Here is a 15,045-nt window from a genome sequence, read left to right on the forward strand (position 1 = left end):
CCTGCCCCTGCGGGAAGGGGATACCGTCCTCCTGGCGGGAGGTCAGTTCCTTTACTGCAGTGTGTTGGGGAGGGAGGCGCCATCCCATAACCATCGTTGGAGGTTTTGCAACCAGATGAGTGAACCCTTCGGGGCTGAAGGCTGAGCAGCGCGCGCGCAGTGCCAGGGCGCTGCTCACCCATCAGGGCTTCCTGCACCTCGTCCTGGGCCTGGGCCCTTTACCAGGCTTTGGGGCTGCCTACTGACGTAGCTCAACAGGCCCAGGCAGCTGCTGCCTGAGCCACCCATGGGTGTCCCAGCCGCCTGGGGAGAGACGGCCACATTCCAGGCTCCGGGCTGGCAGGGAGGCTTGGCAGTGAGTTCCGACAGGAGGGCAGCCTGCGCTTGGGCAGGCCAGCGCTGAGGGTTTTCTCCCCACCCCGGGAGGCCCCAGGCTGGAGAGATGGAAGAACAGGTGTTCAAGGGGGACCCAGATACCCCTCATTCCATCTCCTTCTCGGGCAGTGGATTCCTCTCCTTCTACCAGGCTGGGGCGGTGGATGCCTTTCGGGACCTGGCCCCCCGGATGCTGGAAACGGCCCATCGCTTTGCTGGGACGTCGGCAGGTGCGGTGATTGCAGCCTTGGCCATCTGTGGGATTGAAATGGGTAAGGCCTTTGTTCTAGGTTCCCTGGGGAGCCTCTGGAGGGATTCCACAAAGCAGAGCCTGAGGATGGCTTGGGGATGCTTTGGGGAACAAAGCCAGGCCTTCTGGGTGGCAGGAAAGGAAGAGGTGGGTCGAGTGGGACAGCACTTGAGGTTGGGGTCTGCTGGGTCCCAGTCTCTGACCCACTGGGTGAGCTTGGAACCCTTTCTCCCTCTCCCTCAACACCCTTACCTGCCATGCCCTTTCCCCCAAGGTCTGGGAGAGGGAAAAGCGGTATCTCTCTCAAACATCCTGGGCTTGGAAGTTACACCATGACACAGTCATACATTGGGGTGAAGAGCTTCTCCTGTGTGGCCTCGTTTAAAATGCAAATATCCTTGCGAAGGACAAATTGGCACATTCATCATCTTGGTGGGGATGGATTCGTCAGACCAGCTTCCAGGTGGCCGGAGGTGCAAGCCCTGGGGCTGGAGGGATGGCCAGAGGGGCCGGCGGAGGAGGGAAACTGGGAAGGAATATGGGAGATCTCACTTTGCCTCCTGCCCCACTAGTCCAGAGGGCCCAGAGGGAAGGATGGGACCACACACCCAGAGGCAGAAGCACCATCCCGTGGAAGGGATGGGCACATTCCGAGCAGCCCCACACAGCAGGCCCAGACCTGGTCCCAGAGCAGCCCTGGGCTGCCTTGGCTTGGGGAGGGGGTGAGCATTTATTCATTGGCTGCACTATCATTTTGTGCCAGCCTCTGTTCCAGGTCCTGGGGACAAAATCCCTGCCCTCATGGAACAGAAATTCTAGAGAGAGGAGACACATAATAACCAACCAAAAAGTAGTCTCATAACGTCATATCAGGAAGTGGTAAGATCTATGAATAAAATTACAGCAGAAAAGGGTCAGAGAATGAAGTGAGGACTATTTTAGAAAGGGTGTCAGGGAGGCCATTTGGGAGGAGGTGACATTCAAGCAGAGACCTGAGTGAAACGAGAGAACAAGCCATTAGAAGATCAGTAAGGAAAGACTGTTCTAGGCAGAGGACCAGCTGGAGAGCCTGTGGGGTTGGGGAGTGGTGGATGAGGAGGAGAGAGGTGGTGGATAAGGCTGGAGGGGCAGGCAGGGGCTAGATCACGTGGGGCCTTGTAGCCGGAGTATGAGCTCTGATTTCACTCCGGGAGAGTGGGGAGCACAGGCTGCTGGGAGGGAGGCAAAGTGGGGAGGCAGCTAAGAGCACGCGATCCACAGGGATTGGATCCCAGTGCTGGCACTTCATGATGTGGACCTGGCACAAATTACTGGATGCTCTGTGCCTCAGCTTCTGCATCTCTCCAGCTGAGATTCTACTAGTATCTCATTCCCGGGGTTGTTAAAGGGTTAATGGAGCAATGAGTGACCTGCTTATCGCAGTGCCTGGCACATGGCAAGCACTTGGTACATGTCAACTGCCTGGTTTGGGTTGTTAAGGAACCCCGGCCGCTGGGGGGAGTGAGATGGAGGGGGCAAGGGAGAAACAAGGAGAGCAGTAGGTGAAGGTTGTAAGTTGAGACGAGGGATGGGCAGGGCAGGTGCCTGGGCAGTGAGGGTGGTGAGAAGCGGCTGGATTTAGGATACACTTTGAAGGTAGAGCCAGCGAGACTTGCTGAAGGGCCAGCTGCAGTGAGTGAAGAAGGGTGCGAGCAGGGCCCCTTCCTGCCTGGGGATCTGCGCTGGGTGGGAAGTCTTTGTTTTAAAGAATAATTGTAATGCCCATTTCCTGAGTACCTCTTTTGTGCAAGATATTTTTTTTGCTAATAATTCAGAGTAAATTCTTTCTTACTGTACAGAATTCTCAAACAATGCAAAAGTATCTAGAGTTTTTTAAAAAAGCCTCTACTCACCTCCCCCTTGTCCCCAGTCCCACTTTCCCTCTTGTAGCCAGTGGAAGGGCTCTGCTTGGATCCTTCTAGGTCTTTTTTTTTTTTTTTGCCAAGACATCTGTGAATGTAGCAGTTGATGTTTCAGTCACACCATGGACCCCACTCTCTGGTCCTGGAGTCACAGAATCCTACCCTTGGAGACACCCTGCCTCTGGGAGTCTCTCTCTTTCCGGGTACCTGTGTCGCTCACCTGCTCCATCGCTGCCACCCTCCTCATGTCTTTAGTTCAACTTCTTAGAATACACCATCGTCTTCATCCTCAGGCATTCGAGGACTTTCAGAATTAATTCAAGTCAATCGATTCAATAAATACTGCCAAAAACTGACTTGGCCAGGCTGTGACCGATGTGGACAGCAGGGGAGAGGAACTCAGACCCATGAGAAGGACACCTGATGGCCGTTTAACCAAGGGCTGGTCTGTGTGCTGGACCGCATGCGTGCAATTGGGAGGGAAGGGTGACATGTGTGTGGGGCTTGCTCTTTTCACTCAGCAGCATGTTTATGAGATTGATCCACGTCACGTCAGTGTACTTCATTCCTTTTAACTGCCATGCAATTTACTATTAACCAGCACTTTCTCTGTATCAGGCACCGTTCTAACTCTTTGGTGTATTAATTCATTCAGTCCTCACAACAACCCTCTGAGGTGAAAACTATTATTATCTCCATTTACAGAGGAGGAAACTGAGTCACAGAAAGCTTAAATAACTTGCCTAAGGTGATACAAACAGTACTTGGTAAACCTGGTGTTTGAACCTAGCCTGGCCTTTAAGCCACTCTGCTTCTTGACAAAGCAGTGTCAGGGGGCGTGGATGCTAGTTGTATGGCTACCAGGGTCAGGGAAGCTTCTCTGAGCAGGTGGAATTTGCACACAGACCTGAAGGAGGGGAGGGAGTGAGCCACAAGAATATCTGGGGAGAGCATTCAATGAAGAGGGACACGTGACTTGTATAACATCCTGTCATCAGTTAGAAACAGAACAAGAACCAGGACTCAGTCTCCTGACTTTCTTCAGTCCTCTTTACCTCTTTTACCTCTTTCAGTGTTTATTCCATTAAGACTGTATCACGGTTCATTTAGTCATTCTGTTGATGGACACGGCCAAGTTTTTGTTGTTATAAACAACACTACAATGAGCATCCTTGTTTGTGTCTCCCAGGCCCACATGGAATGTTTCCCTAGGGTACACGTCACATGAAATTAACCAGACTTGGCTAAATTACTCTCCAAAGTGGTTGTAACAATTTAACCACTAGCAGCATATATGAGTTCTAATTTCCCCACAATGTCATCAACCCTTGGTACTATCAGACTGCAGAGTTTTTTTGTTTTTGTTTTTTTAGCTGTGCTGCGCAGCTTACAGGATCTCAGTACCCCAACAAGGGATTGAGCCCAGGCCATGGCAGTGAAAGCCCAGAATCCTAACCACTAGGCCACCGGGGAACTCCCAAGACTGCAGGGTTTTAAGTCAATCTGATCAATGTGAAATTATATCTCATTTTATTTTGCTTATTTAATCTGAACCTCCTGATAACTAGTGATGTTAAGCATCTCTATGTATTTATCGACCACTTGTATTTCCTCTTCTGTAACTTACCTGCTCATGACCTTTTCCTGTTTTTTCTACCATTATCCTTTTCTCTTCAACTTGTAGATGTTCTTTATATAGTCTGTACATGAATCATTTGTCAGTTATGGACATTGCAGATATCTTATCCCATTCCATGACTTGCCTTTTTATTTGACCATGTCTGTTGTTATTCAGAAAATTTCAATTTTGATGCAGTCAGATGTATCAATAAATCTTTTCCGCTGATAATTTGTGTTTTTTAATATCTTTCTTTATTGCAATGACTTCTATATTTTCTTTCAAAAGTTTTAAAGTTTTGCTCTTTCATATTTAAGTTCATCCATCTGAAATTTATTTTGTGGCTAGTTTGAGGTAGAAATAGAAGTTTTTGATTGTGATAACCAATTACCCCACACTATTTATAGGCAGCCCTTTCCACACTTGTTTGAAAGGTTGCCTCTGGCTTATTCAAGTTCCTGGAGTCCCAAGAGTCTGTCTCTGGAGTCTCTCTTCTCTTCTTTTGGTGAATTTGTCTATTTCTGAACCAAATCACACTGTTTTCATCACTATAGGCTTGTAATAAGGGGTACATCATATATGGCAGTCGTCTTCTCCTTTTTCAGTTTCTTCTTCAAATATTGACTCTATTATTCTTAACCCTCTTTTTCCCCCATGTGAAAAGCTCTATTAGAATTTTGATTAAGATTATATCTTCCCGTTTATAATATAGTCTATCTATCTCTCTATTTCTTCTGGCCTTTTATTTTTTTTTGCCCTTCAATAAAGATTTTGTGTGTCTTTTCTTAGATTTATTAGTTTTTGTTGCTATGGGGAATGGGATTTTTTTTTTTTTTTTGGCTGCGTTGGGTCTTCGTTGCTGTGTGCGGGCTTTCTCTAGTAGCAGCGAGCGGGGGCTTCTCTTCATTGCGGTGGCTCCTCTTGTTGTGGAGCATGGGCTCTAGGTGTGCGGGCTTCAGTAGTTGTGGCACGTGGGCTCAGTAGTTGTGGCGCATGGCCTTAGTTGCTCCACGGCATGTGGGATCTTCCCAGACCAGGGATCGAACCCTTGTCCCCTGCATTGGCAGGAGGTTTCTTAACCATTGCACCACCAGGGAAGTCCCGGGATCTTTTTTTCTATGGCGTTTTCTAATCTAATTGACTATTGTTGATATAAAGGGATGTTGGTGGTTTTTGCTAAATGATATTGTTTTGAGCAAACTCATGAACATTCTTAATAGTTCTAAAAGTTTCTTGGTAGATTATCTCATACTTTATGTGTAAAGAATCATACTATCTGCATATAACTAGAGGTTTGTCTCTTTAAAAAAAAAAAATTCTTGGGCTTCCCTCGTGGTGCCGTGGTTAAGAATCCGCCTGCCAATGCAGGGGGCACGGGTTCGAGCCCTGGCCCGGGAAGATCCCACATGCCGTGGGGCAACTAAGCCCATGCGCCACAACTACTGAGCCTTCATGCCACAGCTACTGAAGCCTGCGCGCCTAGAGCCCATGCTCCACAGTAAGAGAAGCCACCGCAATGATAAGCCCACGCACCGCAACGAAGAGTAGCCCTTGCTCACCGCAACTAGAGAAAGCCCGAGCGCAGCAACGAAGACCCAACACAGACAAAAATAAATTAATAAAATTAATAAATTAAAAAAAAATTCTTCAACATGTGGCCCCCAGGCCTCTCTCCTCCAGGCCATGCCCCCTCTTCTTGTTCCCAGTCTGGGCTTTTCTGTCCTCAGATTGTGTTTTGTTCTGTGGAAGCTTAGGCAGCAGTGGGTCCATCTTCTGGCCATGTGTGCCTAGTTCTGTGATAGGGCCAATTTGGGGGCATGTGAAAATGTTTATAAAACACTTAACCCAGTGCCTGGTTTTCATTAAAGATGCATTAGAGAATGAATGTTTGTTCACTCATTTATTCAGCTGAGGAGAGTTGGTCTCCCTGACAACCAGCGCGGAGATTCATGATTTCCAATTTGGCGCTAGGAACTTGCATCAAAACTGCATTTGCATAACTTTGAAAAATAATTTTGTCTTATCAGAGAATGGGCATTCGATGGACTTAAAACCCCATCCCCACTTAAGCTACTACTTGGCACCTTCCCCTCCTATAAAAACTTCATGGCAAGCCAATTATTCAACGAGTGTTTTTTGAGCATATACTGGGTCCTGCAGAGGATGCAGAGATATAATACAAGATGAAACTCCACCCATGCCCTCAAAGAGCTTACAGTCTACTCAAACCCCAAGGTAGTAACCAAGTCGTTACAATACAAAAAGTTCCAACTGAATGTTAGAAAATTAAAAGGCAGAGGAGTGCAGGGGGAGGGAGCAGACAGCTCCCATCGTGGAAGGCCTCATGGAAGTGACATTTGAGCTAGTGCTTGAAAGGTGAGTAGAAATTTGACAGGTAGAGACAGTTTGGACAGGAGCCTTAGCTTCTAGCCAGGACGCTGCATAATGACAGGACAAAGTCACGTGGTGGGGAAATGTGATGTCTCCAGGGAGTGGTGAAGAGTGCAGGTCCCCTGGTGTCAGGGGTTGATGCAAAAGTTTCAGAAAGGCAGCTTTTGACTCGGCCAGGGTTGTCCAAGGTGGGAAAGGGCTATTTTGGAAGCAGGGAAGCACCTGCCCTCCGAGAGGCCCACGGAGAGGCTGGGAAGCACCTGATTGCTACTGGTGAGTCTCCTTCATTTAGCTCGGTGACTGACAGGACCTGTCAACCTGAGGTCTCCAGCCTCCCAGACTGAAACCTACAGTGAGAAGTATTTTTTGTATTGAGACCCAGGGTGAACATAAAGCTAAAAGAGAAGTTTCATGATAGAAACTTTACCATACTCTATGCTACAATTTTGATATTTTCTTCTAGTCATTAAAGAATTCTTCACTTAGTCAATGGTTCTCAATCTTGCACATCTGAATCACCTGGGAGCTTTTAAAATGTCCACTGCCCAAGCTTCTCCCCCAAACTAATTAAATCAGGATCTCTGGGGATGGAACCCGGCACCAGTGTTTATTCAACTCCCAGGTGATCCTGATGTGCAGCCACAGTTAAGCCCCAGTGCACTTTGCAAAGCTAAGATGTACTACCTCCCTGAGACGCCAGGACTGTATGACCAGGCAGTGGAAACGGGTCAGGCATTGCTTATGGAAACCTGTAAAATGCCCACCACAGTCCTGGACTAGTGAAAATTCCATATCTGATTATTAGTGGGATATGTATTTTTCCAGGATAGGGAGAAACAGTTTTCCTACAGTGGCTTTAGACTGGACTAGATTCTGTGAATTCCTCTGGCTGGGTCACAAATGAGGAACACGGACCTTGGTTCAGGGGCTGGTCCATCCCTTGTCCTTAGCCCAAGCCCACATCCAGTCTGCTTTTCTGAGAAGCCTGTGGAGACCCATGGCTCAGAGATTCTACTGGCTGTTTTTCTTTTTCTATGGCTTTTAGTATATTCACAAAGTTGTGCACCCAACATCACAATCAGTTATACAACATTTTAATTATCCCCCCGAAGAAACCCCATACCCCTTAGCTGTTAACATTCAATACCGCCATTCAAGTGTCTGACAGCCATTAATCTACTTTCTGTCTCTATAGATTTGCCTATTCTGGACATTTAATATACATGGAATCATACAATATTTGTCCTTTTGTGTCTGGCTTCTTTCACCTAACATAATGTTTTCTAAACTCATCCGTTGTAGCATGGGTCAGTACTTCACTCCTTTATATTGTCGAATAATATTCCCTTGTGTGGATATAATACATTTTTAAAATCCATTCATCAGGGAATGTACATTTGGGTTGTTTTTACTTTGGGCTATTATAAATAATGTCATTATGAACATTCATGTACATTTAAAAAACTTTAGATAACTTTTTTTTTTTGGCCATACCACACAGCCTGCGAGATATTAGTTCCCCAACCAGGGATTGAATCCATGCCCCCTACAGTGGAAGCACAGAGTCCTAACCACTGGACCACCAGGGAAGTCCTTAAATAACTTTTGAAAACAGAAAAATTTCAAACATCTTGGAGAGAATAATATAATGAATCCTCAAGAACCCATCATCTAACTTCAACTATTATCAATACTTACCAACTGGGTTTCATCTGTATACTCTTAACCCTGCTTTGTTTTGTTTTTTTATATTATTTTGAAATAATTTAAAATCTGCATAGAAGTTGCATGTAACCTCACTAGGCTTTGTTTTCTTGCGGGAACATTTCGCAACATGTATCTCTGCAGGTAAGCACTGTGAGCCTGAGGAGAAGCCCAGGGGAGTTAGGCTGGTTGGTCTCACGGCACAGAATGGTTCTGGGAAGTACCAGCCTCAGTGGCTGTTCCCCTGCTGGGTGTGGGTAGGACAGGAGACTGAGCTGACTTTTAGCTGAGCTCATCAGGTGACTTTGTTTTGGCCTCTAAAATTAACTCTTTTCCAATACCTCTTACGCTGCCTGCTCAAAAAAGCCAACCCACCAAACACCCAAACTGCTAAATAAAGTATTAAAAGGGTGGGCCTGATGATTAGGGCTGGGATTGAGAGCTCTTCACGTCCACGATAGTCTCAGGGTGTGTCATATCTCTGTGCCTTTGCTCACGCTGTTCCCTCTCCCTGGGATGCCATCCCCTTTCTTCTCCCCCTGTGTTGCATCTTCCCATCCTCCAAGGCCCACCGCAGATGTCACCTCCTCTGAGAGTCTCTCGTCATTCCCGTCAGGCACTAAGTCCTCGGTGCTCCCACAGCTTGCTCTCGGAGAGCACTTGACTCAGAGACCAGAATCCCCCTGGGAAAGAGCACTTGCCTAGGAAGCAGGCTCTCTGGATTCTGAGAACAAAAGTGTCTACAGTCAGATTGTGAGCCTAGCTTGCCATACACATTATTTTCACGTGGTCTTTCAGAGTAGGGTTTAGTAAACAGGGAGGTGGTCTTCAAACCAAAGTTGGTCTGACCCCGACGTCCAAATTCTGTCCACCTTCCCTTTCCTCTTGCCCCAGGAATCCATTCAGCAGTGAGTGGCCTTGAACAGGCCATCCTGATCCTCAGCTCAGCTACTGAGCAGTGGGTGGGAATAATGCCTGCTGAGCCCTCCCCACGGCTGGCTCTGGGATCAGCAGTGGGGTCGGCAGTGGTCCCTGGGAACAAGCTTTGCAAACTCAGATTGATACTGCAGTTGCACTGGTTGGGATAGCGGTGACTCAACAAGACCCGAGAGCATTGCTCGCTCACGTGGCCTTTGCGCTCCAGCCCTCGAAGCCTGGTGTGGTGGCTCCACAGAATTAGGACCCAGGTTCCTTCCGTCGTGTTGCTCACAGTCCAAGAGGGCTCCCCACCATGTCTGCATCCCAGCTAGTTGGGGAAGGAAAAGGGGAGCACACTTCTTCCCTCTAAGGGCAGACCTTGAAGGTGACACACATCATGTCATTTCACATCCTATGGATCAGAACTTAGTTACATGACCACACCTGACTGCAAGGGAGGCTGGGAAATGTAGACTTTATTGTGGGAGGCCATGTGTCCAGCTAAAAATTGGAGGTTCAACTGCTAAGGAAGAAGGGGAGAATAGATACTGGGGACAATTAGCAGTCGTTGTCACAATCGCTGTAATTGGATATATGATGATGATGGAAAAACTCTGTCCTTGCCTGGGACCCAGACCTTGACTCCATAACCACCCACAGGTCAAGTCCAGTGTGTTGGCTGGGAAGGGGCTCAGCTCTGAACCATCAGCAGACTGCCTTCCTGGCGGCTGGCATGTGAGTGCTCCAGTCTTGCTAGGGGTCCTGGGCAGTGCCTCACGGCACCCGCTGTGTCCCCTACCTAGAATGAGCTTCTGTTTTTCTCTCCAGAGATAACACCTCTTCCCGACATATCCTCCCATTTTACCCCACTGGATCTCTTTCCATGACCTCGAGTTTACCTATAGAATCTGTCCACCTACTCTAGCACTTGACAGTATCCTGTCTTAATTGTTTCAGACGCTGTGTCTCATCCCATCAACTAGATTGGTTGAGCAATCTGACATCTTACGGGTTCCATGGCTCCCACAAACTGCTGGTCCAACAAGAACTGCCTGATAGACTCCTGACAATTGCTGGCCGTTGGGAAGTGTGACACTGAATGTGTCTTTGCAGTTTTTACTTTGTGGTTTACTTGATATGACGTATAATACTAGAATGTCATAGAAGGAAGGTCAGCGAGTCCAACTCCTCCACTTTATGGATGACTGTATTTAGACTTTGGAAGAGGAAGTGACTGGTTGGAAGTGGACCTCACTTAGGCCAGTGGTTTCCAAACTGTGTTCTGAGGAACCCCAGGGTTCTGTGGGGGCCAAGGTGGGGTTAGGAAGGGTGGAGCAGGGGAGCAGGGAGAGGGCACACATTGAAGCCCTGGGCCCTTACCCCAGCTTCAATGAGTACAACCCTGCTATTGTCCACTCTTTATAAAATTTCTCTTAAAGAAAGTGTTCCAATGATTTTTTTTTCTGTGCCTCTCCTGATCTCCAATGCTTTTTTTTTTCTTTTTAAGTTTGAAAGCCACTGTTTGAGTCTAATCTACTTAGTGTGAAGACAGAGAAGTTGAGGACCGGATTCCGGCTGAATTTACAATGATAAAATAGACCATTTGTCCAGTCACTCATTCTAGGTCCTAGGGATCTAGCACCGAACAAAACACTCTGCCCTCATGAAGCTGACATGCTCTTTGTGAAATCAAGCCATAAATAACTAAACATCCAGAAAAATATCAGCATGCATGCTCAAAGAAGAAAATAAAGCAGGCGAAGGGTGTGATGAATGATCAAAGGGTAAAGTTTCAGGTGGGCTGGGTGGGGAGGCCCACTCTGAGGCGGAAGGAAGGGTGGGAGAGCCATGCACTCTGAAAGGGGAGTGTTCCAGGCTGAGATCAGCAGGTGCAACAGCCCTGCACACAGATGTGCTTGCATTCTCAGAAGGAAGACAAGCTGTCTTTCCGGACAGGAAGTGAGTTCCAAAAGGACCTTGCAAAGGAGCTGAGCGGGCCAGAGGACTAGTGGGGGTCCCCACCCCACAAATGTGGGCACAGCAGGACCCGGCAAAACTCCTCCCGTGGAGGCAGGGGATACTACAGGTGTTTTGGTCTGCCTCCCATGCCTGGTCCAGTGCTGCCTTGGGCAGCTCCTGCCACCCCTCCTGAGGCCCCGGAACCAAGTGTGGCTGAAGTTATTGTCATTGGCAGGTGGCTCAGGTGTGTTCTGGGTAGTGGACCCACTGGGGCCTCAGGGGCGGATGCTGGGAGGACGACACTGCCTCTGTGAGAAGCTTGACTTTGGTGACTTCTTTCCTCAGTCACCCGTGTGCCTGTCTTTGTCACTCCTCAGTTGAGGGACAAGACACCCCAGGATTGATGGAGAGCTCATATCCCAGGAACGAGGGGGACTGGGCTGGTGTTCCAGCTCTGCCACTAATCACTGTGGGTCCTCTGCCCACCGGTGACCTGCCTCCCCCTCAGTTTTCCCATCTGTAACTTGGGAGTGGGGACACATCCCTTGGACGTTACGGTGAGGGACAAAAGAAGTCATGGATGTACCTGGCAAAGTGCCTAGCAAATATTCATCACAAAATGTCTTTGATGAATGAATGTTGAATAAATGGATCAACAAGTGAAAAGAAAATGATCTTGAAATAGAAAAGCATAGGTAATGCAGCAGTTTTCAAACTTAACTGAAGAACATCCTAGAGAAGTCATTAAACTTATTAAAACAGACTACTGGACTCCAACCTGGTCTGGTTAATATTTTTTAATACTTTAATTGTGAGCTCATCTGCACAAGGACTTGGTTTTTCTATGGGAATTCTGTGTGGCTTGGGCGGTGGAAGGACTGTCTGAGCTGGTTTGCTTTGGCCCTGGCCAGGCACCCAGGGTTATCAGCAACTCAGGACCAATTTTCATGGTAATCACCCTGCAGGTTGTGTCAGTTCAAGCTCTAAACCACAGGTGATACAGGCTTGGGGCTTTGCGTTTTTATGGGAGACTTTGTGTTGTTTCACCCAGAGCCCTGCTCAGAGACAAGCCATTGGCACGTTTCATTGGCCCAGCAGCTGTTGGAGGGTCCCGGCTTTAAGCAGTGTCTCAGTTCAACTGCCCCTCACACAGCCGAGAATGACAGGCCCTGTGGCTGCCAGTTTCTGGTCTAATAATCACAGCATCAGCTTTCTCTCTCATGGCACTGGCTTTCAGTTCCTTCTTCATTTCTGCTCTTTCTTGTGAAGTCAACCATGTTTCATGATTTTATTTTATATCATGCTCTTTGTTCTGGTTGTTGTTGTTGTTGATGATGATGATGATGATGATGATATTGTTCCTAAAGCTGGAGAGGTTCCTTTTTAGCTTAGCACTCTTATTACTGGAGCTAGAAGTCTCTCCAAAGTTCTTTAAGACATGAGTAGAACCACCAGTTTTTCCTGTTGCAGGCGTGTGTGTGTGTGTGTGTGTGTGTGTGTGTGTGTGTGTGTGTGTGTTGCCCAGACATAACCTGAAGTTCAGCCCAGGCTGCTAGGTGCACTTTCAGAATCAAAATGTCCTCATCAAAAATCATTCCCGGAGTTCTTTATCTGCCTGAGATGACAGCGTTTTCTGTAGAATGAACTCTGCTCTGATTCACATCTTAGTGTCACACTAATAATACTATTTATCAGGCACTTGGAATGTGCCAGGTACTTTGCCCAAAGCTTTGCATGAACCATTTACTTTTATCTTCTCACAATCCTATCAATTAGATACTATATTTATACCTATTTTACAAAGTGGGAAACAGGCGTTCAGAGAGATTAGCTAACACAATGAGCCAAGACTGGAATCTTTCTTCATTTCTACATTTCTATATCCTCTCTAATCATGATTTCAGAATTGCTTTGCAAGCAACACCCCAGCTTTCGTACCAGACTCCATGGGCCAAGCAATCATTTGCACATTGGTTAAGAAAGTGAGATCAAATGACATGATGTATGCAAAAAAAAAAAAAGTTTTTGTAAAATGTACAGAAATGACATTGCTGGGTGGTCGTGGCTGTACCTCCTACTACTGTGATGGAATCAGTATCTGTCAGTTCACTGAAAGTAACTTGTGTTTTACATGTTTAACCTCTCAAACCAAATGGATAAAAATTTATTTTACCCAAACGATTCCTTGGACTCAAGTAGAAGACAACTGAATGGAAAATCGAGTGATACTCTGAATGTGTTGGTTACACATTAGAAACATCTAACTATTTGGAAAGCCAGTCATGCAGGTGACCTATGTTGATTCATTCCTCTTAAATCAGCAGGTGTTAACTGAGCCCCTGCCGAGTGTCTGACAGCCTTGGTCGATCTATGGGTTTTTTTCACTTTTTTTTTTTTTGGCCACACGGCATGTGGGATCCTAGTTCCCCGACCAGGGATCGAACCTGTGCCCTGTGCAGTGGAAGCACCGAGTCCTAACCACTGGACTGGCAGGGAATTCCCTGTTTTTTCTTTCTTTCTTTCTTTCTTTTTCTTACTTTAATAATAATTAACTTGTTATTCTGGAATAATGATGGATTAACAGAAAAGTTGCTGAGATAATACAGATAGCTCCATACATCCTTCACCCAGTTTCCCCTAATGTTACCATCTTATATAACCACAGTACATTTGCCAACCCTCAGACATTAATATTGGTACATTAGTATTAACTATAGGTTTCACCAATTTTTCTACTGATGTCCTTTTTCTGTCCCAGGATCCAATCCAGCATCCCACACTACATTTGGTGGATCCATTTTTAGTCCAGCTCACTTAGAGAGTATTAAAATAGCGATGTTTTCTTTGCTTCTCTTTGGGATCAAATTCTAATTCCATTTCTAATTCTACAGGGAAAAGAAGCAGACAAATGATAAACAAATCTCCAGGTTGGTTTGACTCTCATTTGAATTAGGAGTTGACTCATCAATCCTGAGGTAACTCACCTCTGTCCTCCTGAGATGAACATGTAAAGAAAAAGCTCCTCTTCAGCCCCAGCTCAGGGTCTCGTGTCCATTAATGGAGGGCAAGAGTTAGGACCAGGCTTGACAGAGCAAACTGCTCGGTCAAGCCCCAAGTCCGGCTGAGTCACTGAAGAATTCCACCTTCCTGACCACCAGTTGGGAAGAGTCCCAGCAGTCCAATAGAGAAGATACTCTTTGATCTCCTCCTTCAGTTCATTCGTTCTTTACCATTCATTATTAATTTATTCAGCAAACATTTATTAAGTCCCTACAGTGTGCCAGGTACTGAATTAAGTGCTGGGGGTATAACAGGAGCAAAACAGAAATATGGAACATTAAATAGTTCTTTAATTTATTCTTGAATACCTACTAAGTGTTCAACACAGAGCTAGGTTTGGCCACCCCTCGAGGCATCTTAGTTCCCCGACCAGGGATCAAACCCGTTCCCCCTGCAGTGGCAACAAGGAGTCTTAACCACTGGACTGCCAGGAAAGTCCCAGGAGAAGGGTGTTCTTGATACAGGTCCTGTCCTCAAGGAATGCGCTAGCCAGAGAGACAGGACAGACCACTGAAGGCAGCCTGAGATAAATGGTGCAGACGGTACGGGGAAAGAGAGAGCTAACAGCGAGGGTGATCAGGGAAGGCTTTAAGGAGAAAGCCCAGATCTTAAGCTGGGCTTTATGGTGAAGTCTGCATAGATAGGAAAAAATAAATAAGTAAATAGAAGTTGTGTAGCAGGAAGAAAAGCAGGATTGTGCACTTTGTGTTTACCGATGAGAGAAGAGATTGGCCTGGCTTGAGAAGGGTCTCTGGGTGTGCGGACAGAGGAGCGTATGTTTGAAGATGTGATTTGAGTTCTGTTGCTCTAAAGAGAGTCTTCCTGTCTCCCAGGGACATCTGAGCCCTTAGGAGATGTGCCTAAACTAA

General features: G+C 46.7%; 1 protein-coding gene across 1 annotated transcript in view; it reads left to right on the forward strand.

The window, feature by feature from the left end:
- The first annotated feature begins 442 nt into the window (after positions 1-442).
- The window catches only part of PNPLA1 (patatin like phospholipase domain containing 1), a 38,161-nt gene continuing 23,558 nt past the window's right edge, over positions 443-15,045 (forward strand). Inside the window, exon 1 of the mRNA XM_007197966.2 lies at positions 443-647. Coding sequence (XP_007198028.2) covers positions 443-647 — 205 coding nt within the window. The remainder of the gene's footprint in view (positions 648-15,045) is intronic.

Source organism: Balaenoptera acutorostrata, chromosome 10 (genome assembly GCF_949987535.1).
Source record: "Balaenoptera acutorostrata chromosome 10, mBalAcu1.1, whole genome shotgun sequence".
Lineage (NCBI taxonomy): Eukaryota > Metazoa > Chordata > Mammalia > Artiodactyla > Balaenopteridae > Balaenoptera > Balaenoptera acutorostrata.